Source organism: Orcinus orca, chromosome 13, assembly GCF_937001465.1.
Source record: "Orcinus orca chromosome 13, mOrcOrc1.1, whole genome shotgun sequence".
Lineage (NCBI taxonomy): Eukaryota > Metazoa > Chordata > Mammalia > Artiodactyla > Delphinidae > Orcinus > Orcinus orca.
In genome coordinates this window covers 32,677,155-32,704,916 of record NC_064571.1, presented here as the reverse complement: position 1 = coordinate 32,704,916, position 27,762 = coordinate 32,677,155, and the positions used below count along the sequence as shown (strand labels likewise).

Here is a 27,762-nt window from a genome sequence, read left to right as displayed (position 1 = left end):
ATTCTCCAGAGAACAATACATCAATACATGCCTTTAAAAGATGCCTACCTTTTTACCCTAAGAATATAATAAAAATGCACAAAGGTTTAGATCACACAGTGTTGCTTATATTAGCTTAAAATGTCCAACAGGTTGGCTAAACAAAATATGGTACACACACACAATGTAGTCATCAAAACGTATATTGAAGGATATTATTAAATTACAATAAGTGGTATGGTGTATGGATAAGTGAAAAGGACAAATCATAAAATGGGATGCTATGATCCCGTTTTTCAAAGAAAGAAAAAGAATATGTGTGTATGGGGGGAAATGAGGAAGGATATTCACCACAATGTTATCAATGATTATTATTTCTGGGTGATTAGATTCATGATGAGGTTTTCTTTTCCTCCCTTCATTTTACTTAGTTGTTTTTTCCTAAGTTTTCTGTAATAAACACATACACTTTGGTAGAAAGAAAACAAAACAATAAGAGTTTTTTGATAAGTGTTCAGATCTGGAGATTCTAAACCTCGGGAGTCTGGTTCTAGCGCTGGCTCCCCACGTCTGCCGCATACAGGACTTCTCCCTATGGACAGTCCCTGGCTTGTCCCCAAACACAGGTTCAGAAACCCCACTCTGTTTGCCTTTCCACGGGCTGCTTAGCTGCTTCTCTGCGTCACTGCCAACCATGTTCAGGACAAACCCCTGGACGGTAGGAACCACAGAGTGGGGATCACAGCCCGGCCTTCTCAACTGCCCAATTCAAGGAAAAAGAGCATCTCATTTCCCCTCTAATGACAAGCTAAACTTATCTTGACCATTTTACCAGAGTTTAGTTTTTGGAAAACTGTGTGTGGGCTGAAAAACCTCACGAGGAGCTGCTTCAGTAGACAGGTCCTGAAGAGGGTGGGAGGCTCTGGGGTGTGATGTGGTGCCGGGCAGTGTTCTTTACTCTGATGTCACTGATTTTACTCTCTTGCTAGAATATGGGCGGAGCCTTGAAGATGACATTCGCTCTGACACGTCGCTTATGTTCCAGCGCGTGCTGGTGTCTCTGTCTGCTGTGAGTCGCTCCCTCCTTTTGCGGGGGAGGGTTGGGTGTTATTGAGACACTTACTCTCTACCCACTTTTCCAGCCTTTCTCATCTTTTCACCCTCCCAAATGGGCATATTCCCCTGTGTTTTTCTTGGGTCTCTGTTATTTTATCCTCTCTCCTTTAAAGACTCTGGCTAGTCATGTAGGCCCATTTGTTCTCATTTATACATACAAGCACCGGATACATGCCAGGTGCTCTTTTTTTGTTTGTTTTAAAGTTGTTTTTTGTTTTTTGATGTGGACCATTTTTAAAGTCTTTATTGAATTTGTTACAATATTGCTTCTGTTTTATGTTTCGGGTTTTTTTTGCACGTGTGGGATCTTAGCTCCGACCAGGAATCGCACCTGCATTGGAAGGCGAAGTCTTAAGCACTGGACTGCCCCGGAAGTCCCAGGAAGAGTAATGTTATAGCGATATGTTAGATGAATTGAACCAGAGGCGGGGAGCCCAGGCAGGAAGGTTACCTCGGTATTCCAGATACCATGAAAAAAGCAGGTCTGGGCTAGTGTGGGAGCAGGGGTGCCAGAAAAGAGAGATGGATTTGCAAGGCCTTCCTGGTGAGCTGGTGTTGGTGAGGGATGGGGCACTTTCAGGTGCTCCTCAAGCCCCCACCGTTGGCCCCAGAGTCTCTTGATTCTCCTGTCTTTCCAGCTCCTGTTTGGCAGAATTGATCAGTGTACATTTGCCAGTTAGGAAGGCATAAGTCAGCAGGGAAGACACAGGAGTGGGGGCAGGGGAGGAAGGAGTAGAGGACTGTCCCAGAGGGAGCAGTCACCAGGCCATATGTGTCCTCCTGCCCCTTCAGCTGGCAGAGACGCCCACACAACATCAGGGAGCCACACCGAGCTTGCCTTCTGATCGGTCAGCTCAGAACTGTGGGAATATCGCAAGCACGTTCAAAGACATCTGTCCTCTCTCCCTAAGCTGGACTCAGGACCCCTTCTGTCTAATTACCATGTCCTTGGGTTCCCACACACTCTGTCTTATCAGACCTCCCAAATCTTCATGGATCCTCTCTCAGTCTCTTTGGTTTGTTTTTCTCATGCTCAGGGTTTGTTTTTCTCATCCTCAGGGTGGCAGGGATGAAGGAAATTATCTGGATGATGCTCTCGTGAGACAGGATGCCCAGGTCAGTAGAACTGCAGCTTCTTTCTTCTCTTTTGCCAATAAGACAGACCCTAGTTGGTGGACACTAGTTGTGTCCTAGTTGGTGGACACACACACACACACACACACACACACACACATATATATATATATATATATATATATATATACCCACTCTCACCTTTTTGTGGGTTTACTAGGTGCTAGGCATTGTGTTAACTACTTTACATTTCTTCCTTACAACAGATCTGTGAAGTAGATGTTATTACTTCTGTTTTATAGATTAGGAGACAGATGCACAGATTTAAGTAACTTGTATAACATCACACAGCTGGTGGAATTGTGCTCTTTGAATCCAGGTCTGTTTGATTTTTTTAAAACCATGCAATTCATATTATAAACCTATAGTAATCAAAGCAGTACGGTATTGGCATTAAAACAGACATACAGATCAATGGAACAGAATACAAAGCTGAGAAATAAACCCATGCATTAATTTATGACAAAGGCGCCAAGAATATACAATGGGCAAAAGATAGTCTCTTCGATAAATTTTGTTGGGAAAACTGAAAAGCCATAAACAAAAGAATGAAAGTGGACCACTACCTTACACCATACACAAAACTTCGCTCAAAATGAATTAAAGACTTGAAAGTGGGCTTCCCTGGTGGCGCAGTGGTTGAGAGTCCGCCTGCCGATGCAGGGGACACGGGTTCGTGCCCCAGTCCGGGAAGATCCCACATACCCCGGTGCGGCTGGGCCCGTGAGCCATGGCCGCTGAGCCTGCGCGTCCGGAGCCTGTGCTCCGCAACGGGAGAGGCCACAACAGTGAGAGGCCCGTGTACCACAAAAAGAAAAAAAAAAAAAAAAGACTTGAAAGTAAGACCTGAAACCATAAAGCTTCTAGAAGAAAACATAGGTGATAAGCTACTTGATATGGGTCTTAGCAATAATTATTTTAATCTGACACCAAAGCAAAAGCAACAGAATCAAAAATAAACAAGTAGGACTACATCAAACTAAAAAGCTTCTGCACAGCAAAAAAAACCATCAACAAAATGAAAAAGCAACATACTAAATGAGAGAAAATACTTGCAAATCATATATCTAATAAAGGGTTAATATCTAAAATACGTAAAGAATTTGTACAACTCAATAGCAAAAACCCAAACCATGCAATTTTAAAATGGGCAGAAGATCTGAATAGACATTTTTCCAAAGACATACAGATGGCCAACAGACACATGAAAAGATGCTCAACATCACTAGACATCAGGGAAATGCAAATCAAAACCACAGTGAGATATCACCTCACTCCTGTCAGAATGGTTGTCATCAAAAAGACAACATGTAACAAGTGTTGGCGAGGATGTGAAGAAAAGGGAACCCGCATGCACTGTTGGTGGGAATGTAAATTGGTGCAGCCACTATGGAAAACAGTATGGAGTTTCCTCAAAAAAAAAATAAAAATAGAACTACCTCGTGATCCAGCAATTTCACTTCTGGTATTTACCCCTCAAAAATGAAAACACTCAAAAAGATATATGCACTCCCTTGTTCATTGCAGTATTATTCACAATAGCCAAGATATGGAAGCAACCCAAGTGCCCATCAATAGATGAATCAATAGATGAATGGATAAAGAAATTGTGGTGTATATGTACAATGGAATAATGCTAGTCAGCCATAAAAAAAGGATGAAATCTTACTATTTGCAACAATGTGAATGGAGGGCATTATGCTAAGTGAAATAAGTCAGAAAGAGAAAGACAAACACTGTGTGATCTCACCTATGTGTGGAATCTAAACAGACAAACAACAACCAAAACCAACCTCATAGATACAGAGAACAGATTGGTGGTTGCCAGAGGCAGGGGTGGAGGTGGGCAAAATGGGTGAAGGGGATCAAAAGGTAGACTTAGTTATAAAATAAGTAAGTCATAAGGATATAATGTACACCACAGCGACTGCAGTTAATAACACTGTATTGCATACTTGAAAGTTCCAAAGAGAAAAAGATCTTAAAAGTCCTCATCATAAGAAAAAAAATTTCGTAACTGTGTATGGTGCCAGATGATAACTAGACTCATTGTGATGATCATTTCTCAATACATACAAATATCAAATCATTATGTTTTACACTTGAAACTAAAATAACGTTATATGTCAGTTATACCTAAATTTAAAAAAAATACACACAACGAAAACCATGCAATTCAACAAATACTTGAGAGTTCTTCAAGGAGCACAGTTCTCCTTGGAAGTGACCAGATGAAAAGGTGCTTCCAAACAAATTTGGGCTGGGAGAAGTTGGAAGGAGTAGAAGCAGTAGAACTCAGAATAGGGTTTTTCTGGATCCTCCAAGTCTTACAGAGAGGCAAGGAATTTAAGAACAGCTCCAGTCAAGGCTTCAGCTCTTCTTCCAAGATGAGACAGTAGGAAAACCTGGTCAACCTTCGCTCTTTAACATACGTCAGCAGTAACGGATATATGCAAACTTTGGGTATTATAGCTGAATTTTGATGTAGGAAAGTAAATGAGTTTGAGATGAAAAGAATTATCAGAACAAGTGGAATTAGCTAGTAATTTATTATCAAAGGCAGAAATTTTAAAGTATAGAGAGGCTATTATCTAAAAGTCCAATTTTATCTATTCTTGGTATGAAAACTGCATTGAAGGAAATAGCAGGCAGTATTCAGAATTCCTACTTTAAAAAGAAATTTGTAGGATATTAATGCCACATTAAAATGCCCCTTGGAGCTTTTGTTAGAAGATGGCACATGTTTGATTCCCTTCTGAAAAACAAACAAACCAGGAAATACAAAAATAGAGAAAAATCTGCATCAACACTGGAAACTGTGGAGGAGGGCCATTAAAATGCCAGATGGGCAGCAAAGCTGGGCCAGGGATGCAGGAGAGCCATTCCTGCCCCAGAAAAGATGCTAACACACACACACACACACACACACACACACACACACACACACACACACACACACACACACGCCCTGCCCCCACTAGAAATAGACACAGCGGCTTCCTGCAAATGGGGAAACTCCTCAGGGAAGACTTGGGCTGTGTCTCAGGTGCCTCCACTGGACCAGCAGTATGTCCTCCTGTTTGAAATTCATCCAAATGAAAAGTGAGGAGCTCAAAGGAGAATCCACTTCACCTCGTTCTGGGGGAAAAACCAGGTCTGGATATACTGTTCATTATTTCAAGATCAAAGAGCATGAACATCAACAAATCCCAGCTCAAACACTTTGTGGTCTGTGAACAAACTGGGCCACAAAGGGAGGCAAACATGGGCTCTCTATATGGAAGAGACAGATTTCAGATCGCTTTGGATCCTGCCACAAATGAGAGAACGACAGCTTTTAATTAAACAAGAGCCAAAAATAAAAAAGATGCAATGAGAAAATAATGGAGATGAAAATGGAGCTGGATGAAGGGCAAGCAGAGATAAAGAGAGAGCTACATGAGTGGAGGAGAGGTGTTCTTAGGAACAAGGAAAGACAGAATCTAAATGTTTATTAGAAGCAGAAATGATCAGAAATGACATTGCAGAAAACAATCATTGTGGAAGGCAGTACTAAAAAATCTCCAGGGTTCAGAAGAAAAGGACAAAGCAATCAGAGAAGAGGAAGAATATAGAGGAGACACTGTGGAGATTAGAATCCCAACAAGAAGGGTGTGGACAAATTTGCCCTAAAATATATTTCAATATATAATAAATGTACAAATAAATTAAAGCATCTGGTCCTGGTGTAAGAATAGGGAGAAATCAATGGAATGATTAGAAAGTCTAAGAGCAGAACCAAGCCTATGTGAGAATATTCAGGAATACATACAGAATAGATGCATTTCAAGTCAGTGAAGAAAACACAGATTACTCAGTGGAGTTGGGACAATTGGCTAACCATTTGGGAAACAATAAAGTTAGATCCCAACTTTCACCTGACATCGTAATAAACTCCAAATAGATTGAAATTTTTAACATAAATAAAGCAAGCCATAAAGGTACTATAAAAAAGTATAGTTAAATATTCTTTTTTAAATCTGGAGCTGGGAAAGGATTTTGTATGCATTTTCTTTTAAGGCAGAAACCATAAAGGAAAAGGGTTGATAGTTTGGCTAAAAAAAAAAAAAAAAAAAATGCACTGTCTTAGCAAACAATACCACAAACAAAATTACAAGATCAAATGATAGAATGGGAAGAAATTTCACCTTATGTATAATAAGCTTAATATATAAAGTACATAAGTAAACTACAGTTTTGATACTATGAATAAGAATGCCCCATTTCTCAAAAAAAAATTGTCCATGTGTATTAACAGGCAACTCAAAAAAAGGAAAAATAGAAATGGCAAATACACCAAAAGATGACCAACCTCACTAGTTATTTTTTTTTAATTAACACAGAAAGATACCATCTTCTACCCATTACTAAAACTTTACTCAACTTCATTCTTATGGTATTTTACAAAAGTATCGTTCTGTGACAGATTGAAAGTTCATTCCTTGCCCACATGTTCTAGTTACTATTGCTGTATAACAAACCACCTCAAACTCAGTGACATAAAACAGCTACCATTTTAGTACGACCGTGGATTCTGTGGGCCAATAATCCACACAAGGCACAGGTGAGATGGCTTGTCTCCTCTCTGCAATGTCAGAGGTCTTAGCTGGGAAGACTTGAGTAGCTGGAGGTGACTCAAATGGCTGGGGTTGAAGGCTCCATCACTCATGTGTCTGGTGTCTGGGCTGCAGTGACTCAAAGGCTGGGCTCATCTGGGGCTTTGAAAGGATCTCTTACATGTGGCCTCTCCAGGTGGCGTGGGCTTCCCAGATCATGGCGGCTGCATTTCAAGAGGGACCATCTGGAAAGGCAGCACTCCACGAGAACCAAAGCTGCCTGACCTTTATGACCTAGCCTCAGAAATCAGTGTCACTGCCACCATGCTTTAGTGATTGAAGCAGTCACAAGCCTGCTGAGATTCAAGTTTGAAAAACACTGAATTAGATGAACCTTTTGTGCCCTCCCAGCTTTAAAATTCCACGGTCCTATGAACTGACTCTTTAATAGTGTGGGAATTAGAGAAGGAAGTGAAGAAACAGCTGAGTAAATGGAGGTAAGCCCAAGGAATGACACAATGTATCAAGGTAGGGAATTTTGAGAAAATGAACAAGCCAGCTGCTGATTATAAATGAACAGTAGGGTTTAAAAAATTTTTTTTAATAAAATACATATAAAATTTACCATCTTAACCATTTTTAAGCATACAGTTCAGTAGTGTTAAATATATGCACATTGCTGTGCAGCCAATCTTCAGAACTTTTTCTGAACTTGCACAACTGAAACGCTATGCCTGTTAAACAACTCATTTCCCCCTCGCCCCAGTCACTGGCAACCACCATTCTACTTTTGGGCTCCATGATTTTGATGCATCTAGGTACCTCATATAAGTAGAATTATGCAGTATTTGTCTTCTTGTGACTGATTTATTTCACTTAGCATAATGTCCTCAAGCCTCATCTCTGCTGTAGCATGTGTCAGAATTTCCTTCCTTTTTGAGACTGCCTTGTATTCTATTGTGTGTGTATATACCATGTTTTATTAATCCATTCATGTGTCAATGGACATTTGGGTTGCTTCCACCTTTTGGCTATTGTGAATAATGCTGCTTTGAATATGGGTATACAAATAACTCTTTAAAATCCTAACTTCAAGTCTTTTGGAGATATACCAAGACGTAGTATTGCCAGATCATATGGTAATTTCAGTTTACTTTTTTTGAGGAAAAGCCATGCTGTCTTCTATAGTAGCTGCATCATTTTACATTCTCACCGACATAGCACAAGGGTTCCAATTTCTCCACATACTCATTAACACTTGTTATTTTCTGTTTCTTTGTTTTAAATAGCAGCCATTGTAACGGGTGTGAGGTGTTATGAACAGTAGTTTTGATTTATCGATAATACCGTATAGTTAAAGGGAATTCCCTGGCGGTCCAGTGGTTAGGACTCCACGCTTTCACTGCTTAGGGAGTGGGTTTAATCCCTTGTCGGGGAACTAAGACCCCACAAGCTTCACAGCACAACCAAAAAAAAAAAAAAAAAAAAGTAATAATATAGTTAAAGTAACCAGAATCAATTTCTTATATTTCTACCAGGTTGGAATATAAGCAATTACTAATGGGGTCCTGGTTCTACTGTGAGACGTTCTGTAGTCTCAAGCAAATCACAGATCATTCCAGAGTGGTGTTGTCCAATAGACTTTTCTGTGATGTTGAAAATGTTCTACATCTGCACTGTCTAGTATGGGTAGCCACTAGCCACAAGTAGCCACTGAGCACTTGAAATGTGGCCAGTATGACTGGGGAGTTGAATTTTTAATTTTATTTAATTAATTAAAATTCAAATAGCCACATGTAGCTAGTGGCTACTGTATAGGACAGCCCAAGTCTAGGGCATTCCTTTCGGGTCTTAAGACAGAAACATGTAGTCTGCATGTAGGGAGCTGCTGGTGTTTGCCCTGACTCTCAGGGAGATATTATAGAGTCCCATTAGTTTTATACCTAAGGAAAAATCCTGAGTCATTTCCACTCACTGCCAACACCACTTCCACCGCCATCATCAACAAAATAAAACTAAGCTAACTCTGCTCTCTGAAGTTCTGGAAATATTTACATATGTCCTGGCACCTGCTCCATTGTGTTTTAAACTTGTACTTTGTTTGGCTTCAGGACCTGTATGAGGCTGGAGAGAAGAAATGGGGGACAGATGAGGTGAAATTTCTAAGTGTTCTCTGTTCCCGGAATCAAAATCATCTGTTGCATGGTAAGGCACTTGCCTCATTGTCTAAAGAAACTATTTGAAAGATAGTGAAAACTATATCACCTGTAATTGATAACCTTTTTCCCTTTACTTGGTACAAAGATCTAATTTTACTGAACTGTCTTAGATGTCTTACCTTGGAAATTTATGGGTGCAACAATGTGCATGAGGGCCAATTGCTGAAAGATTAATTATGAATAATTAGCAGATATATTCATAGAAGTTTGGAATTCCTGTTGGTAGGAAACTGACCTCCATAGTCAGTCCTTTTTCTAAAGCAGTTCCATTTAAATTTAGTTACATAAGACAAAACCTTTAGTACATCAGCAAGCAATAAAATAGAAATGTTGGTTGACATTTATTCCTATTTAACATCCAAGTTGTAAAAGCTAATAGAGGGCTTCCCTGGTGGCGCAGTGGTTGGGAGTCCGCCTGCCGATGCAAGGGACACGGGTTCGTGCCCCGGTCCGGGAAGATCCCACATGCCGCGGAGCGGCTGCGCCCGTGAGCCATGGCCGCTGAGCCTGCGCATCCGGAGCCTGTGCTCTGCAACGGGAGAGGCCACAACAGTGAGAGGCCCGCGTATCGCAAAGAAAAAAAAAAGCTAATAGAAGTGATTTTTTTAGGGGGTGTGTTGCATAAGATGAATAGTGGATGATTTCAGATTTTATTTCCTATGTGTAAAGTTTCTAGTTTGCTTCTGATAATGCTAGTCTTTTTAATGTGATTTTAACTTCTTTGGGAAAAAGGTACTATACGATTGTAGAATATTTATTGTCAGGTTTATTTTCTTCTTGTAAACAGCAATAAAGGTTTAATAAAATATTTCATCTTTTATATAAGCTTTTGAGGTCTTTATGCTATATCCTAATTTTATAAACTCATCATGCCCTTATCATCACTCACAATTTATAAAACTTGTGGGAAATTTGAGAAGAATGAGTTTGCTAAATTGAAAACGTGAAAAAAATGGAAAATTACAACACATTTGGAAGTTGCAATTATTTCAGATATTCCACAGTGACAGTAGGTGATTACTCCAGTTAATAAATGTCATGGGCAGTCATCAGATGCACCAACTTCTGACTCAGATCCTTATTTTTTTTGCCTTCCCTTGCCTGATTACTAGTAAGGCAAATCTCTCCCTGGTGTTATTTTCCAAGAACTGCAGGTCCTCAGAAGCCGATTTAATGCAAATATATTTGTAACAATTTTCACATCCAGGCATAAGTCAATAGTTGGGCAGTTATGAAACATTTGCTTGTAAACCACTGGAAGAAAATCTTTTCAGCATTATTTGAATAAAGAAAACATCATAATTTTCTTACCAACCAACAATAGTAGTGAGGACTCATAATAACTAAGATTTTGTTAATTATCTTCTAGGTGCAGTGCTAAGCATATTATAAACATCCCAGTGAAGCAGCCATTATTTTCCCCATTTTACAGTGGAGAACACTGAGTCTTAGAAAATGTGTCAATTAGATTTTTAAATTCCAAGAAATAGGCACTGAATAATTACATAGGAAAAGAGAAAATCATATAGAAGGGGACAAGAGGGAAAATGGGAAATACTAGAGGTCCATTGAATTGAAGGGAGAGCTGAACAGCTCCAGAAAGACTAGAAATCAAGGCAGTTCTGAGGATCTCAGTAGAAGGGAGTCATGGATTTATTTCTAAGGCAGAGTTTCCTGAAATCTCGTCTCCATTAAAAATGCTGATTCTTGGACCCCTACTTCAGACTGGCTAACTTAGGATTTCTGAGAGTGACACGCAAGGAGTTTAACAGGTTTCCCAGGTGATTCTTATGTTCTCTGAAGTTAAAGATGACTCAGTGCTTTTGGCTATCCTCATCATATCTGCTCAGTTAAAAAATTCCCAGGAGAGTAAGACTGATTGGCCCTGGTTGGATGAACTGCTCACTCATTTGTTAGAGCTTGTCATGTATGTTGGGGGGTAGGGGTGTTCCTGGATTGACAGCCCTGTGAGAATCACTCTGATGGGGGTGGAGTAGCATCCCAAAGAAGGCAGTGTTAAGAAGATAAACAGCAGATATCCACTCTAAGAAGGCTCCAGAAGGAGGCAGCAAGAGAGAAAAATATGTTCATAATATTCAAAAATACTTGGTAGAAAAGGGGAGAAATTTTAATTATGTTAAAGTCTATTAAAAGATGCAAGCAACTGTTACCAAATGTGACCAAGTTTTGAAAAGGTTGAATTGCTCTAGTTATTTTTTTAATTGACGTATAGCTGATTAACAATGTTGTGTTTGTTTCTGGTGTACAGCAAATTGGTCCAGTTATATGTATATGTATATACATATATATATTCTTTTTCAGGTTCTTTTCCATTATAGGTTATTACAAGATATTGAATATAGTTCCCTGTGTTATAGAGTAGGACCTTGTTGTTTATCTATCTTATATATAATAGTTTGTATCTGCTAATCCCAAACTCCTAATTTTTCCCTCCCCCACCTTTCCCCTTTGGTAACTATAAGTTTGTTTTCTATGTCTTTGAGTCTGTATCTGTTGTGTAAGTTCATTTTTATCATTTTTTAGATTCCACATATAAGTGATATCATGTAAAATTTGTCATTCTCTGTCTGACTTACTTCACTTAGTATGATAACCTCTAGGTCCATCCATGTTGCTGCAAATGGCATTATTTCATTCTTTTTTGTGGCTGAGTAATATTCCATTGTGTGTGTGTGTGTGTGTGTGTGTGTGTGTGTGTGTGTACACACACCACATCTTCTTTATCCATTCACCTGTCAATGGACATTTAGGTCGCTTCCACGTCTTGGCTCTTGTAAACAGGAATTGCTCTAGTTTTGATGTGCTGAAAGGAAGATGAACATACAGGTGATTGCCAAGCTTATTAAGGAAACAAGGAGAAAAAAAAGCAAATCTCTCCAGAGGTTATCTCCACTTTATGTAGTGAAAACAGGGTCCCACATAAGGGAAATGACTTGCCTGATGTCCTCCAAGATTCACAATATTCCTTCCTCCTCTCCTCTGTTCCATTCCACTTGCCATATGCATCCTGGTTCTCACCACATTGCTAATTAGTTTCCTCTTGAAATATGCCAAAGAATAATAGTATAGTCTAGTTAAAAGATGCTCATTCTCTCTGTACAGTTTAGTTTCCTCTATTCTTTTTTTACTATTTATAATTTCATTTTGTTATTGTTTGTAGTGTTCGATGAATATAAAAGGATATCACAGAAGGATATTGAACAGAGTATTCAATCTGAAACATCTGGTAGCTTCGAAGAAGCTCTGCTGGCCATAGGTAAGCTGGTAGGGGGTGGGGAGTGGAGAAACAAATATTTATAGACTTTCCTCCTTATTATCAATTTGTGGTCATGGGTTGTAGAAATTTTTTTCAGGGATAAAAAATTGTTTAAATCATTCATGACGTGTGATCCAGAAATTTTTTTTTTAATTGGTTTATTTTGGATTGCACTGGGTCTTCGCTGCTGTGCACGGGCTTTCTCTACTTGAGTCGAGCAGGGGCTACTCTTGGTTGCTGTGTGCGGGCTTCTCATTGCGGTGGCTTCTCTCGTTGCAGAGCATGGGCTCTAGGTGTGTGGGCTTCAGTAATTGTGGAATGCGGGCTCACTAGTTGTGGCTTGCAGGCTGTAGAGCACAGGCTCAGTAGTTGTGGCACACAGGCTTAGTTGCTCCACAGCATGTGGGATCTTCCTGGACCAGGGCTTGAATCCGTGTCTCCTGCATTGGCAGGTGGATTCTTAACCACTGTGCCACCAGGGAAGTCCCGTGTGACCCAGAATTTTAAGCGAGAAATATTATATATAACCTGATTGTTATTGTACCATGTGGCTTTATCTATTTTATATCCTCTGTGCCTTTATATCTTAGCACGTGGAAAGGTTAATCCTATACTAGCTGCATCTTGCAAGTCTGTGAATGGTTAGAACTAATAACTGTTTCATATGGTACAGATAGCAATAATCTTTTTGAAATTTTATGCTGCCTTTTGCTTTAATGGCCTTTATTAATTATTTGTCTAGGAACTTGACAATAAATTGAGGGTACTTTCCATCTGTGAAAATGCTTTTAGCATAGCCTATGCTCATAAAACATTGGCTAAATTTTTCGACAAAGCAATCAAAAATACTACTTCACACCTTGTAGAAACAATGGGAACAACTGTCTCTTCTTGTTTTGCAGATTTTATCTGTAATCTTTTCATTTCTCTTTTTATCTCTTGACAGTAAAGTGCATGAGGAACAAATCTGCATATTTTGCTGAAAGGCTTTATAAATCTATGAAGGTAAGTGGCCTCATTGTTAGCATCTGAATGGCTCTGAGGGTCTTGTGCCCACCTTCATATGCTTACTTATATCCCCCATGCAAATTAGCCAAAATCAGCTTGAGCTATTCAGTTCAATTCTTCAAATACTTCACTGAGTGCTTGCTAATAATAATGCTAGGTAATATTTATTGAGTACTTATAATGTGTGATCACTGTTCCTAATACTTTATATGTATAATTTTATCCCCACAACAGCTCTGTGGGGCAGGTACTGTTATCATCTTCCATTTTACAGATGAGAAAACTGAGGCATAAAGAGGATAGGCAATTTGCCCAGGGTCCTCAGTGAGGAAAGGAATGGAGCAGGGATGCAAACACTGGTAGTCCAACTTCAGAGCCCCAGCTCCTAACCATGCATTGTACTCCGTTCAAGCACCCTTGCTGAGAGCCATGGGAGGGGCAAGAGAGATCAAAATGCAATCCCTGGTCTCAAAGAACTTCTAGCTCTGAGAGGAAGGCAGCTATGTGCAAAACACCAGTAAGAACAAAATAGAATGTAAGACGGTAGTTGAGGATCCAAATATTATAGGAACACAGAGGAAAGGGTGTTTAAAAAAATATTTGTTTGGGGGTGAGCATCAGAAAAGGACATATAAAGAAATTGGTATATTTGAGCAGGACCTTAAAGGAAGTTTTACATCAGAGGGTTTTACATGGTAGGAAGGATGGTAAAGCTGGGAAGGGAGGATGACATGGTGGATGGATCACTGTATGTGAGGCAGGAGGGCTGGAGAACACAGGGTATGTCCCTAGAAGGGCAGAGAGCTATCTCCTCTGGTCAGAACACTGAGTGTTGAAAAGATAAGTTGGGGAAACCCTTGAGCTCCGTGGTAAGGAACCAGACTCCACAGGCCTCTAAGGTTAGGGTACAAGGGATGTCATCGGGAGACTGATACATAGTTTACCTTGATAGACTAACAAAGAGCACTGTCTGAAAACTAGCTCAGCTTTGCATGCAGGGATCTTGTTTCTTCCTTAGGGCTTGGGCACTGATGACAACACCCTTATCAGAGTGATGGTTTCTCGAGCGGAGATTGACATGTTGGACATCCGGGCAAACTTCAAGAGGCTCTACGGAAAGTCTCTGTACTCCTTCATCAAGGTGGGTCACAGCAGCCTTGCCTTGGCCCAGAGGAAAGTGCTGATGAAAGGAGGGGGTTCTGACCTAGGTTTTTAGACACTTCTTATCCTCTCCTTGGCAGAGAGGATTCCATTCCATTTAAGGATGGTACTCTAATTCAGATATTTCCAGTCTCTCTCCTTTCCCACAGATGTTTAAATGTCTGCCTGGTTAGAAGCTGGAAATGTTTGCTTTCTAAATAGAGTTAATTATTTCATGTTGACCCCAGACAAAGAAAGATTATATATATATATATATTTTTTGGAGTGTCCATATTTTTTTTAATTTTTGAATTTTATTTTATTTATTTTTTTATACAGCGGTTCTTATTAGTCATCAGTTTTATACACATTAGTGTATACATGTCAATCCCAATCTCCCAATTCATCCCACCACCACCCCCACACCCCCTGCCGCTTTCCCCCTTGGGGTCCATACGTTTGTTCTCTACATCCGTGTCTCAATTTCTGCCCTGCAAACTGGTTCATCTGTACCATTTTTCTAGGTTCCACATACATGCGTTAATATACGATATTTGTTTTTCTCTTTCTGACTTACTTCACTCTGTATGACAGTCTCTAGATCCATCCACGTCTGTACAAATGACCCAATTTCGTTCCTTTTAATAGCTGAGTAATATTCCATTGTATATATGTACCACATCTTCATTATCCATTCATCTGTCGATGGGCACTTAGGTTGCTTCCATGACCTGGCTATTGTAAATAGTGCTGCAATGAACATTGGGGTGCATGTGTCTTTTTGAATCATGATTTTCTTTGGGTATATGCCCAGTAGTGGGATTGCTGGGTCATATGGTAATTCTATTTTTAGTTTTTTAAGGAATCTCCATACTATTCTCTATAGTGGCTGTATCAATTTACATTCCCACCAGCAGTGCAAGAGGGTTCCCTTTTCTCCACACCCTCTCCAGCATTTCTTGTTTGTAGATTTTCTGGTGATGCCCATTCTAGCTGGTGTCAGGTGATACCTCATTGTAGTTTTGATTTGCATTTCTCTAATAATTAGTGATGTTGAGCAGCTTTTCATGTGCTTCTTGGCCATCTGTATGTCTTCTTTGGAGAAATGTCTATTTAGGTCTTGTGCCCATTTTTGGATTGGGTTGTTTGTTTTTTTAATATTGAGCTGCATGAGCTGTTTATATATTTTGGAGATTAATCCTTTGTCCATTGATTTGTTTGCAAATATTTTCTCCCATTCTGAGGGTTGTCTTTTGGTCTTGTTTATGGTTTCCTTTGCTGTGCAAAAGCTTTTAAGTTTCATTTGGTCCCATTTGTTTATTTTTGTTTTTATTTCCATTACTCTAGGAAGTGGATGAAACAAATCTTGCTGTGATTTATGTCAAAGAGTGTTCTTCCTATGTTTTCCTTTAAGAGTTTTATAGTGTCCGGACTTACATTTAGGTCTGTAATCCATTTTGAGTTTATTTTTGTGTATGGTGATAGGGAGTGTTCTAATTTCATTCTTTTACATGTAGCTATCCAGTTTTCCCAGCACCACTTATTGAAGAGACTGTCTTTTCTCCATTGTATATCCTTGCCTCCTTTGTCATAGATTAGTTGACCATAGGTGTCTGGGTTTATCTCTGGGCTTTCTATCTTGTTCCACTGATCTATGTTTCTGTTTTTGTGCCAGTACCATATTGTCTTGATTACTGTAGGTTTGTAGTATAGTCTGAAGTCGGGGAGTCTGATACCTCCAGCTCTGTTGTTTTCCCCCGAGACTACTTTGGATACTTGGGGTCTTTTGTGTCCCCATTCAAATTTTAAGATTTTTGTTCAAGTTCTGTAAAAAATGCCATTGGTAATTTGAATCTGTACATTGTTTTGGGTAGTACAGTCATTTTCACAATACGGATTCTTCCAATCCAAGGACATGGTATATCTCTCTATCTGTTGGTATCATCTTTAATTTCTTTCATAAGCGTCTTATAGTTTTCTGCATACAGGTCTTTTGTCTCCCTAGGTAGGTTTATTCCTAGGTATTTTATTCTTTTTGCAATGGTAAATGAGAGTGTTTCCTTAATTTCTCTTTCAGATTTTTCATCATTAGTGTATAGGAATGCAAGAGATTTCTGTGCATTAATATTGTACCCTGCAACTTTACCAAGTTCATTGTTTAGCTCTAGTAGTTTTCTGGTGGCATCTTTAGGATTCTCTATGTATAGTATCATGTCATCTGCAAACAGTGACTGTTTCACTTCTTCTTTTCCAATTGGTATTCCTTTTATTTCTTTTTCTTCTCTGATTGCCATGGCTAGGACTTCCAAAACTATGTTGAATAATAGTGGGGAGAGTGGACATCCTTGTCTCATCATTCCTGATCTTAGAAGAAATGCTTTCAGTTTTTCACCACTGAGAATGATGTTTGCTGTGGGTTTATCATATAAGGCCTTTATTATGTTGAGGTAGGTTCCCTCTATGCCCAGTTTCTAGAGAGTTTTTATCATAAATGAGTGTTGAATTTTGTCAAAAGCTTTTTCTGCATCTATTGAGATGATCATATGGTTTTTATTCTTCAGTTTGTTAATATGGTGTATCACATTGATTGATTTGCATCTATTGAGGAATCCTTGCATCCTTTGGATAAATCCCACTTGATCATGGTGTATGACCCTTTTAATGTGTTGTTGGATTCTGTTTACTAGTATTTTGTTGAGGATTTTTGCATCTATATTCATCAGTGATATTAGTCTGTAATTTTCTTTTTTTGTAGTATCTTTGTCTGGTTTTGGTATCAGGCTGATGGTTGCCTCATAGAATGAGTTTGGGAGTGTTCCTTCCTCTGCAATTTTTTGGAAGAGTTTGAGAAGGATGGGTGTTAGCTCTTCTCTAAATGTTTGATAGAATTCACCTGTGAAGCCATCTGGTCCTGGACTTTTGTTTGTTGGAAGACTTTTAATCACAGTTTCAACTTCATTACATGTGATTGGTCTGTTTATATTTTCTATTTCTTCCTGGTTCCGTCTTGGAAGGTTATACCTTTCTAAGAATTTATCCATTTCTTCCAGGTTGTCCATTTTATTGGCATAGAGTTGCTTATAGTAATCTCTTAGGATGCTTTGTATTTTTGCGGTGTTTATTGTAACTTCTTCTTTTTCATTTCTAAGTTTATGATTTGAGTCCTCTCCCTCTTTTTCTTGATGAGTCTGGCTAATGGTTTATCGGTTTTGTTTATCTTCTCAAAGAACCAGCTTTTAGTTTTATTGATCTTTGCTATTGTTTTCTTTGTTTCTGTTTCATTTATTACTGCTCTGATCTATATGATTTCTTTCCTTCTGCTAACTTTGGGTTTTGTTTGTTCTTCTTTCTCTAGTTCCTTTAGGTGTAAAGTTAGATTGTTTATTTGAGATTTTTCTTGTTTCTTGAGGTAGGCTTGTATAGCTATAAACTTCCCTCTTAGAACTGCTTTTGCTGCATCCCATAGGTTTTGGATTGTCATGTTTTCATTGTCACTTGTCTCTAGGTATTTTTTGATTTCCTCTTTGATTTCTTCAGTGATTTCTTGGTTATTTAGTAACGTATTGTTTAGCTTCCATGTGTTTGTGTTTTTTATGTTTTTTTCCATGTAATTGATTTCTAATCTCATAGCATTGTGGTCAGAAAAGATGTTTGATATGATTTCAATTTTCTTAAATTTACTGAGGCTTGATTTGTGACCCAAGATGTGATCTATCCTGGAGAATGTTCCGTGCGCACTTGAGAAGAAAGTGTAATCTGCTGTTTTGGGATGGAATGTCCTATAAATATCAATTAAATCTGTCTGGTCTATTGTGTCATTTAAAGCTTCTGTTTCCTTATTTATTTTCATTTTGGATGATCTGTCCATTGGTATAAGTGAGGTGTTAAAGTCCCCCACTATTATTGTGTTAATGTCAATTTCCTCTTTTATAGCTGTTAGCAGTTGCCTTATGTATTGTGGTGCTCCTATGTTGGGTGCATATATATTTATAATTGTTATATCTTCTTCTTGGTTTGATCCCTTGATCATTATGCAGTTTCCTTCCTTGTCTCTTGTAACATTCTTTATTTTAAAGTCTATTTTATCTAATATGAGTATTGCTACTCCAGATTTCTTTTGATTGCCATTTGCATGGAATATCTTTTCCCATCCCCTCATTTTCAGTCTTTATGTGTCCCTAGGTCTGAAGTGGGTCTCTTGTAGACAGCATATAGATGGGTCTTGTTGTATCCATTCAGCAAGCCTGTGTCTTTTGGTTGGAGCATTGAATCCATTTACGTTTAAGGTAATTATTGATATGTATGTTCCTATGACCGTTTTCTTAATTGTTTTGGGTTTGTTTTTGTAGGTCCTTTTCTTCTCTTGTGTTTCCCACTTAGAGAAGTTCCTTTAGCATTTGTTGTAGAGCTGGTTTGGTGGTGCTACATTCTCTTAGCTTTTGCTTGTCTTTAAAGCTTTTGATTTCTCCATCGAATCTGGATGAGATCCTTGCTGAGTAGAGTGATCTTGGTTGTAGGTTCTTCCCTTTCATCACTTTAATTATACCATGCCACTCCCTTCTGGCTTGTAGGATTTTTGCTGAGAAATCAGCTGTTAACCTTTTGGGAGTTCCCTTGTATGTTATTTGTCATTTTTTCCCTGCTTCTTTCAATAATTTTTCTTTGTCTTTGCCAATTTGATTACTATGTGCCTCTCCTTAGGTTTATCCTGTATGGGACTCTCTGCACTTCCTAGACTTGGGTGGCTATTTCCTTTCCCATGTTAGGGAAGTTTTCGACTATAATCTCTTCAAATAATTTCTCTGGTCCTTTCTCTCTCTCTTCTCCTTCTGGGACCACTATAATGCGAATGTGTTGCGTTTAATGTTGTCCCAGACGTCTCTTAGGCTGTCTTCATTTCTTTTCATTCTTTTTTCTTTATTCTGTTCCATGGCAGTGATTTCCACCATTCTGTCTTCCAGGTCACTTATCCGTTCCTCTGCCTCAGTTATTCTGCTATTGATTCCTTCTAGTGTATTTTTCATTTCAGTTATTGTATTGTTCATCTCTGTTTGTTTGTTCTTTAATTCTTCTAGATCTCTGTTAAACATTTCTTGCATCCTCTCGATCTTTGCCTCCATTCTTTTTCCGAGGTCCTGGATCATCTTCCCTATCATTATTCTGAATTCTTTTTCTGGAAGGTTGCCTATCTCCACTTCATTTAGTTGTTTTTCTGGGGTTTTATCTTGTTCCTTCATCTGGTACATAGCCCTCTGCCTTTTCATCTTGTCTATCTTTCTGTGAATGTGGTTTTTGTTCCACAGGCTGCAGGATTGTATTTCTTCTTGCTTCTGCTGTCTGCCCTCTGGTGGATGAGGCTATCTAAGAGTTTTGTGCAAGTTTCCTGATGGGAGGGACTGGTGGTGGGTAGAGCTGGATGTTGCTCTGGTAGGCAGAGCTCAGTAAAACTTCAATCCGCTTGATGGTTGGTGGGTGGGGCTGGGTTCCCTCCTTGTTTGGCCTGAGGCGACCCAACACTAGAACCTACCTGGGCTCTTTGGTGGGGGTAATGGCGGACTCTGGGAGGGCTTATGCCAAGGAGTACTTCCTAGAACTTCTGCTGCCAGTGTCCTTGTCCTCACGGTGAGACACAGCCACCCTCCACCTCTCAAGAAAGATTATATTTTAATGAATGGTTTTAAGAGCACAATTTCCATTTCTACCTGCTTACAATAAAAGAGAAGCAACTGAATCAGTCATCCAGAACCACATCCAGGGCCAGCTGAGGTCTGCTGAAAATATGGGAAAACATGATAGTCATCCTGGATTGCTATTCTTTACCTGGCACCAGACTTCTAGGAGTCCTAACATGGCATGGGAGTGATGCGAAATGATTCACGTCTCTCAAAACCCCTCATTACTGGGACTTTGCTTCTTGAGGATGCCAGAAGTGCCTCAGGAATATGAAGCCAAACCCATTTCCCTAGAAGCTGGTGTTGCCAGCACAGATCAGGATTTGATCTGTGAATTAAATATTCTGATCCTACTCATAGCTTGGAGAGGTTTAACTACTAGGTGATTTGAGCTGCAGAGTTTATGACTATGTCTACAAGGCATTTAGGAACTTGTTTCTATTTCTGTACAGTCTGTGAGGTCACTGTTTTTTGCAGAGCTGAAATATAGCTAGGTGTAAGCAAAACAATTTTAAGATTCAAGGATGACCATAAATGAAGCTATGGGAAAATATATTTGTAACATATACTTATAATGTAGGGTTAATATCCCTATATGAGGAACTTGTACAAATTACTAAGAACAAGGAGAAAAATCCTAAAAGAAAACTGGACAGAAAGAAAACATGAGCTTCATGAAAGATGAGACACAAATGGACAATAAATATGTACAATGTTTAATCTCACTAATATACAATGGATTGCAAATAAAAGCAAATCATCATTTTTCACCTAATACCTTAACAAAGTTTAAAGAGGTCATAACCAGCATTGAGAAAGGCTTGGGAAAATCTCGCCATCTCTTATGGAAGCACTATAAACTAGTCTAACTTTCCGGGGAGGCAACTTGCCAATAAATGTTTAAAAAATAAACTATACCTCTTACTTAGTTATTATATATTTAAGAATATCTTTAGGCAAAATAATAAGATAAAAGTGCGCTAATCCACAGAATGGGAGAAAATAATATCTAGTAAGGGTTTACTATCCAGAATATATAAAGAACTCCTAAAACTCAATAACAAAAAGACAAACAACCCAATTAAAAAATGACAAGGGATTTAAATATCGTCATTTCTCCAAGGGAGATATACAAATGGGCAATAAGCACGTGAAAAGCTGTTCAACATCATTATGAAAACCACAGTGAAATACCACGTCGTACCTACTAAGATGGCTATAATTTTTAAAACATGGAAAATAACAAATGTAGGAGAGGATGTGGAGAAATTAGAACCTTGTGTATTGCTGGTGTGAATGTAAAATGGTGCAGCCGTTGTGGAAAACAGTTTGGCGCTTCCTCAAAAATTTAAACATAGAATTACCATGTTACCCCGCAATTCCACTTCCAGGTGTATACTCAAAAGAAATGAAAAAGGGGACTTAAACAGGTATTTGGACACCAATGTTAACATTATTTATAATAGCCAAAAGGTGGAAACAACCTAAGGGTCCATGAACAGGTGAATGGATAAACAAAACGTGATATATACACACATAATGTGAATGAAGTTTCCGATACATGGATGAACTTTGGAAACATGCTAAGTGACCTAAACTAGACACAAAAGGACAAATACTGTATATGATTCTACTTACATGAAATATTTAGACTAGGTAAATTCATAGAGACAGAAGGTAGATTAGAGTTTACCAGGGGCTGGAGGATAAGGGGAATAGGAAGTTCTTGCTTAGTGGTTACAGAGTTTATTACACATTATTTTAATTTTTATTAACCAATAGAGAATGACTCAAATTATGGGAAATCTATCCAGTGGAATACTATACAGACACTAAAATGATGGGGTAAAATATATTGATTGACTAGGGGAAACAGCACAATAAATACATTTACATTATATGTTTGTATATATATAAATACATTAATATGTGTATACACACACTCACACAACACTGGAAGAAATTTAAAATAAAGAATACATTGCCCATTCAATAAAAATTGTCAAAAGAAACAGAATAGAAATAGAAAATATGTAAATAATAGAAAAAAGACAGGAGTAAGGTTACAAATTTAAGTTATAATAATAAATAAATTCTCAGGTTAGGTAAAAATATAAAATCCTACTCTATGCTGTTTATAAGGAACAATTGAAATACAGTGATATGTAAGAACCTTTAAAAAGAAAAGGCCAGGGAAAAGAACATTTGACAAAAAGAAAGCAGGGATTATACTATAAGTAAAAAGAATTTAAGGGGAAAAAGCATTAAATAGGACAAAGTAATAGATCACTTTATATTGATAAAAGCAACAATTTACAACAAAGATTAAATTACCATAAAACGTTAGTTGCCAAATAGTATTGCATTCAAATATATAAATAAGAAACTTGAGGCTCCAAAAGAAGACGTTGATGGAAATACTATGCTAGATAGACTTTAACACATCCTTCTCTTTTGGCAGATCAATGAGATAAAGTATAAACAAGGGTGTATTAAGATTGATTTTAATAGATATACATTAAACTTTGAATCCCATCCCATCTTTTCTAGTGCCCATGAAGCACTAGCAAAAATTGATCTATTATTTAGGCCATGAAAAATTCTATGTAGAAATTATAGCACCTTTCTGGAAGGCTATTTTGCAACCCATATTCAAAGAAAATACATGATCATTAATCTGGTAATTCCCATTTTATGAACATTTATCCTGAATACATCATTCAAAAAATGCACAAAAATTTATAGTATGTTTATTGCAGCAGTGTTTATAATAGTGAAAAATTGGAAAAAAAAATAAATATCCAATGGGGGGTAATCAAATAAATTATTTTACCTATGTACAATAGAATACTCTGTAACCATTAAGGAATGATACTGTGGAAGAGTATTTAATAAATTAAAATAGGGAAATAGGTATAGAAGTTTAAATAAGTAGAATATGGAAGAATACTACAATCCCATCATGTAGGAATCTATATCCATAGAAAAAAGTCTGGAAGGATATGCAAAAAACAAAATGTTAGGCAGAGTAATCTCTAGATGTTAGAATTATAGATGATGTTTTTATATTCTTTTATGTCTATTTTCTACATTGAACAGGTGTTCTTTTTATAATAAAAAATAACAAATGTCATTTAAAAAAAAAAACCTCTCTAAGAATGATCCTGGCAAGACTGAAAAAGTTAACCTAGATGACTTTGAGCTGTGTATTCTATTTTTAAACCCATTTATCTGATTGTAACTCTGCTTTCCTTGTCCCCAGGGTGATACATCTGGAGACTATAAGAAGGTATTGCTCATTCTCTGTGGAGGAGATGATTAAAATAAAATCCAGAAAGGATAGGAGGATTCCCTACACTTCGCATTTTTTTTAACTTCATTTTTCTACACTGCTACTAGCATTACCTCAGAATGGTTATTTCCAATTAAAATGCCTACAGATGCCTCCTAAGATATAGACTGCATTATTATTCATCTGTAATTACTCACTATGATGCTTTAAAGCTGTACTTGCTTTTCAAAGCTTATAAAACCTAAAAGGAGATTTTAAATTAGAAATAAGAATGTGCTCCATGTTTTCAACAGATTTCTTCCTTGTTTGTGTTTCACAGAAATTGGAATATATTAAATTATTTCATATTTTCTTTTTGGTGAAAACTGTTGAAATGGAAGACTGTTCTAAAATCACTTTTCTTCCCTAATTCTATTTTTAGAGTGGCTAGTAATTTCTTGGTTTGAAATTGTGAGCATCTAGTTAGTAAGAAAATCTATCCAATTTGCTATTTTACATGTCATAGTTTGAAAGCATCCACAGATCTCCTTTGTTTAGGTTTTTGTCTAAAGTGTTAGTTGATCTTTACTAAGTTTGGCATTAGAGACTTCCTCCATCACATCTTACGTTACCATCTCAGTCTCTCCAGGTTAAAGTATACCAAACTCACCAACTCTTCTGAACGAATTCAATTCTAAATGTGGTTATACAGATCATATATGTCTGGTTACCAAACATAAATGCTGAACATTCCACAATATTATGGTTAATAATAACAATATAATAAAATAATAATAATGGTATTGATCCAGCTTGAAGATGAATGTGAAAGAATTGTGTCAAACTGCGTATTCTGGTGATGGTGTAGTGCTCTGAATTTATTTTTACTTAAAGAAAAATTTTTGTGCCCAAAATTTTTAAAATCATTTTCAGTTTTGTTGATTTGTAGTAATTTATACTTGCACTGTGCCTTTCAACTCTATAATTACTGTAAAGGTGTACTTGGATTTAATTTAAAAGTTCACTTTGTATACAACATGGAAAAATAATTTCAATAAAACACAGTGCCTTTCAAATGACGTGTATGCTTTCTCTGACTGACTTTTCTGCTTGTGAGTTTTTTCATCCTGGACTCTGAAAGTAGATATTTTTGAAGGATTTGTGTTACTCAATTTCTATTAGAAAGTACAACATTAGGCAAAATAACATATTTAATCTTATGTACCTCTGCTGCTGTAAAACTAATGTTCATATATACCAAACACTACTTAATGATATAAAATAGTATATTTAAGTTATCTCTGGAAATGAGTGATGCTCTCGGTTCTAAGGAGAACATTCATATTAAATAAGAATATTTGTCTTCTTCATTCTATAGTTATTTGCTGTATTTTGATGGGTGAAATATAAGGATTTGTTTCTACTTGCCTATTACAAGTGCTTGACTACTGGTGAAAGCTATTTACATGAATACTTAGTCATTCCAGTTAATTATAGGAAATAGTACTGCTGCTTCAATACCTACCCAGAAGAGCATGGAATTTCCAAATTAACGTTATTTGGCTTTGGAAGCATTACAAATTTGGGGGGGGTTATCTTTAAATTATATATGGCTTAGCCAGAATTTTAAAACAAATTACATATGTTGATGGGAAGCTTTCTACAGAGTAGGTTAAAGCCACCCTGGAGGAATGATTGATGTACTGAACAAGCATGACTTTGTAATATAACTAGGAAGCAACTTTGTTTTTTTTCTCCCACTGTCCATTTACATTTATTCATTGGGTCCAGTTCTTCTCCTGTCTTTATATGAAAATTCAGATAGAGGATAGGGTCGTGACTTTTCTGGTCATTCTTTGGCTTTAAAAAGTCCTACTATAGAACTGTGTCATTTCAGCAATTAATGTTTTCATTCAAAATTCCAAACTTCATTTACAGTTGAGGCTTCTCCCCTCATTCAGATCTGGCTTATTGCCAGCAGGAAGCTGGAGTTTGGGGAGGGTGATATGGTGGGCTTCTTTTCTTTCTTCACCTAGTCTTCTTTCTAGACCCTACCTTCCCCTCCCCTACCTAGCAGAAGGGAGGAGAGTAAATGGGAGCAGGAAAGTTCTTATCTGTTAGTGCTGTGGTGGTAGATGATCAATGCTGTGTGACCCTGTCAGATGTTTTTTGTTTTTTAGTTCTGTCAGAAGTTTAAAGCTGATTCTTGTTGGCATTCTCCTGAGTTCCTTTACAACTCCATCACCAGTAAAATACTCATCTTTAGTTCCTTTGGCAAAGCAAATGCAGTTCTCCTTTTTCAGCCCCTAGGAATTCAAGCTCTTTGTGCTGAAGTCTGTTTGTCTTTCCACCCAGGCCTTTTAGACAGGATCTAAGATGATTCCATGCTGGCTGTCTTATAGTGGCCCACATTTGTTCCATGCGTATCCTTTGTGCTGACAAATTCTGGGCATGCAGGCTGATCCCCTAGCAGCAATCATTTTCTGCTCCTCCCCTACCCCCTACCTCCACCAAGCTGCCTCTGCTAGCCTCTCTCAGTTCAGACTTCTCAGAGTGAGTACACTGGGATGTCCAAATTACACATACCGCTGATGGGAGTATAAACTGGTGCAGTCATTTCAGAGAGCAATTTGGCAACAGATAATAAAGTTGAAAAGTTCCCAGCAAATTCACTTCTGGGGATCTATTTGGTGACTCTCTTGCACATGGTGTTTAATGCTGCTCTATAAGATCAGTAAAGTAGAAACAACCTAACTCACATGGTGTTCAATGCTGCTCTATAAGAGCAGTAAAGTAGAAACAACCTAACTCCCTCAGTGAGGGAAAGGATAAAATTTGGGTGTCACACAAGAGCAGTGAAAATTAACTATAGATTTGTTAATTGAATAAGTCTCAAAAGTATAATTTTGAGAGAGAAGAAAGGTGCAAAATGATAGGTATGAATGATTCCATTTAATTTACATGTCTAAACGTGCAAAAGAAAACGTATTGCTATGGGTACACGTATAAGAACGTGCATGGGAATAATGATATACACCATTCTGAGGATAGTGGTCACTAGAGTGGAGGGAGAGAAACAGACTGAGATGGAGAGGGAGCTTCTGCCTATCTGTATTGTTCTACTTAAAAGAATTAATCAAAACAAGTATAATACATTGAAGTTTTTATTAAAATTTAAGTTATTATACTTGTGGTGATAGGTATTTATCATATTACTCGATTTGAGTAATTCATTATAAATATTTCATTTATGGTATTTCATTATAAATATTTTCATTATAAACATTTTATTTAGAAAGTAGCCGAAGGGTGATGAACCTAGGGGCAGGACAGGAATAAAGACACAGATGTAGAGAATGGACTTGAGGACGCAGGGAGGGGGGAAGGGTAAGCTGGGACCAAGTGAGAGAGTAGCATTGACATATATACACTACCAAAAGTAAAATAGATAGCTTGTGGGAAGCAGCTGCATCACCCGGGGAGATCAGCTCGGTGCTTTGTGACCACCTAGAAGTGTGGGATAGGGAGGGTGGGAGGGAGACGCAAGAGGGAGGGGATATGGGGATATATGTATACCTATAGCTGATTCACTTTGTTATACAGCAGAAACACGACGTTGTAAAACAATTACACTGCAATAAAAATGCTAAAAAAAAAAAAAAAAAGAGTAGCCGAAGGGAATCAGGGAATGAAAGCTGACTGTCCAGGGTCCATAGCAATGGCTGCAAACTCCAGGCATACACCTGTTATTTTTGCTCAGACACCTGTAAATTTTGCTTGGGTCTCCAGAAGGCACTTTAAAACCTGACAGTCCCGGTTCAGACCCTGTTCAGACATCCCACTGCCGCTGGGAGAGAAGGAAAAGAAAGCATGGAACGGTTGCCATAATCAGTTAAGGGCAGCGGAGAGGTGCTGCTTAAGAAACCCGAGGGCCTAGCAAAGTTCCACATTCTAGGTCCTCCTCTGTTGGAAAGCCTGCGCAGGGCGTGACCCTAGCACAAGGTGAACTCCTCCAAAGATGACCCCAAACAGCAATGTCTTTTTTGCCCCTTGCCTAACACAGGGCCCGGTAGACATCTGGAGCTTAAGGAACCTTCGCAGAAAGAACAAACGAGGTGGAATTGCCGGTCTTGCTAACACAAAGGGATGTAAAAAGTAATTCTAAAAGCTAGCCCGGCCCCCAATTCAGGATTGCAGGTGGGCCTAGCTGACCTCACGGCAGAAAGCGCCAATCTGGACACGCACGTCCGCGCTCCCGCCCTCATCCCATTCTGCGCAGGCTCCATCCGTGACGTACACGCACCTCCCCCCGCCCCTTCCGGAGGCTCGCCGTGCGCATGCGCCCTACGGC

General features: G+C 38.2%; 1 protein-coding gene across 1 annotated transcript in view; it reads left to right on the top strand.

Moving 5' to 3' along the window:
* Positions 1 to 24,490, top strand: part of ANXA4 (annexin A4) — a 73,279-nt gene extending 48,789 nt beyond the window's left edge. Inside the window, exons 7-13 of the mRNA XM_033400428.2 lie at positions 969 to 1,048; positions 2,155 to 2,211; positions 8,936 to 9,029; positions 12,225 to 12,320; positions 13,267 to 13,325; positions 14,347 to 14,469; positions 23,403 to 24,490. Coding sequence (XP_033256319.1) covers positions 969 to 1,048; positions 2,155 to 2,211; positions 8,936 to 9,029; positions 12,225 to 12,320; positions 13,267 to 13,325; positions 14,347 to 14,469; positions 23,403 to 23,462 — 569 coding nt within the window. The 3' untranslated portion in view covers positions 23,463 to 24,490. The remainder of the gene's footprint in view (positions 1 to 968; positions 1,049 to 2,154; positions 2,212 to 8,935; positions 9,030 to 12,224; positions 12,321 to 13,266; positions 13,326 to 14,346; positions 14,470 to 23,402) is intronic.
* Positions 24,491 to 27,762: the final 3,272 nt, after the last annotated feature.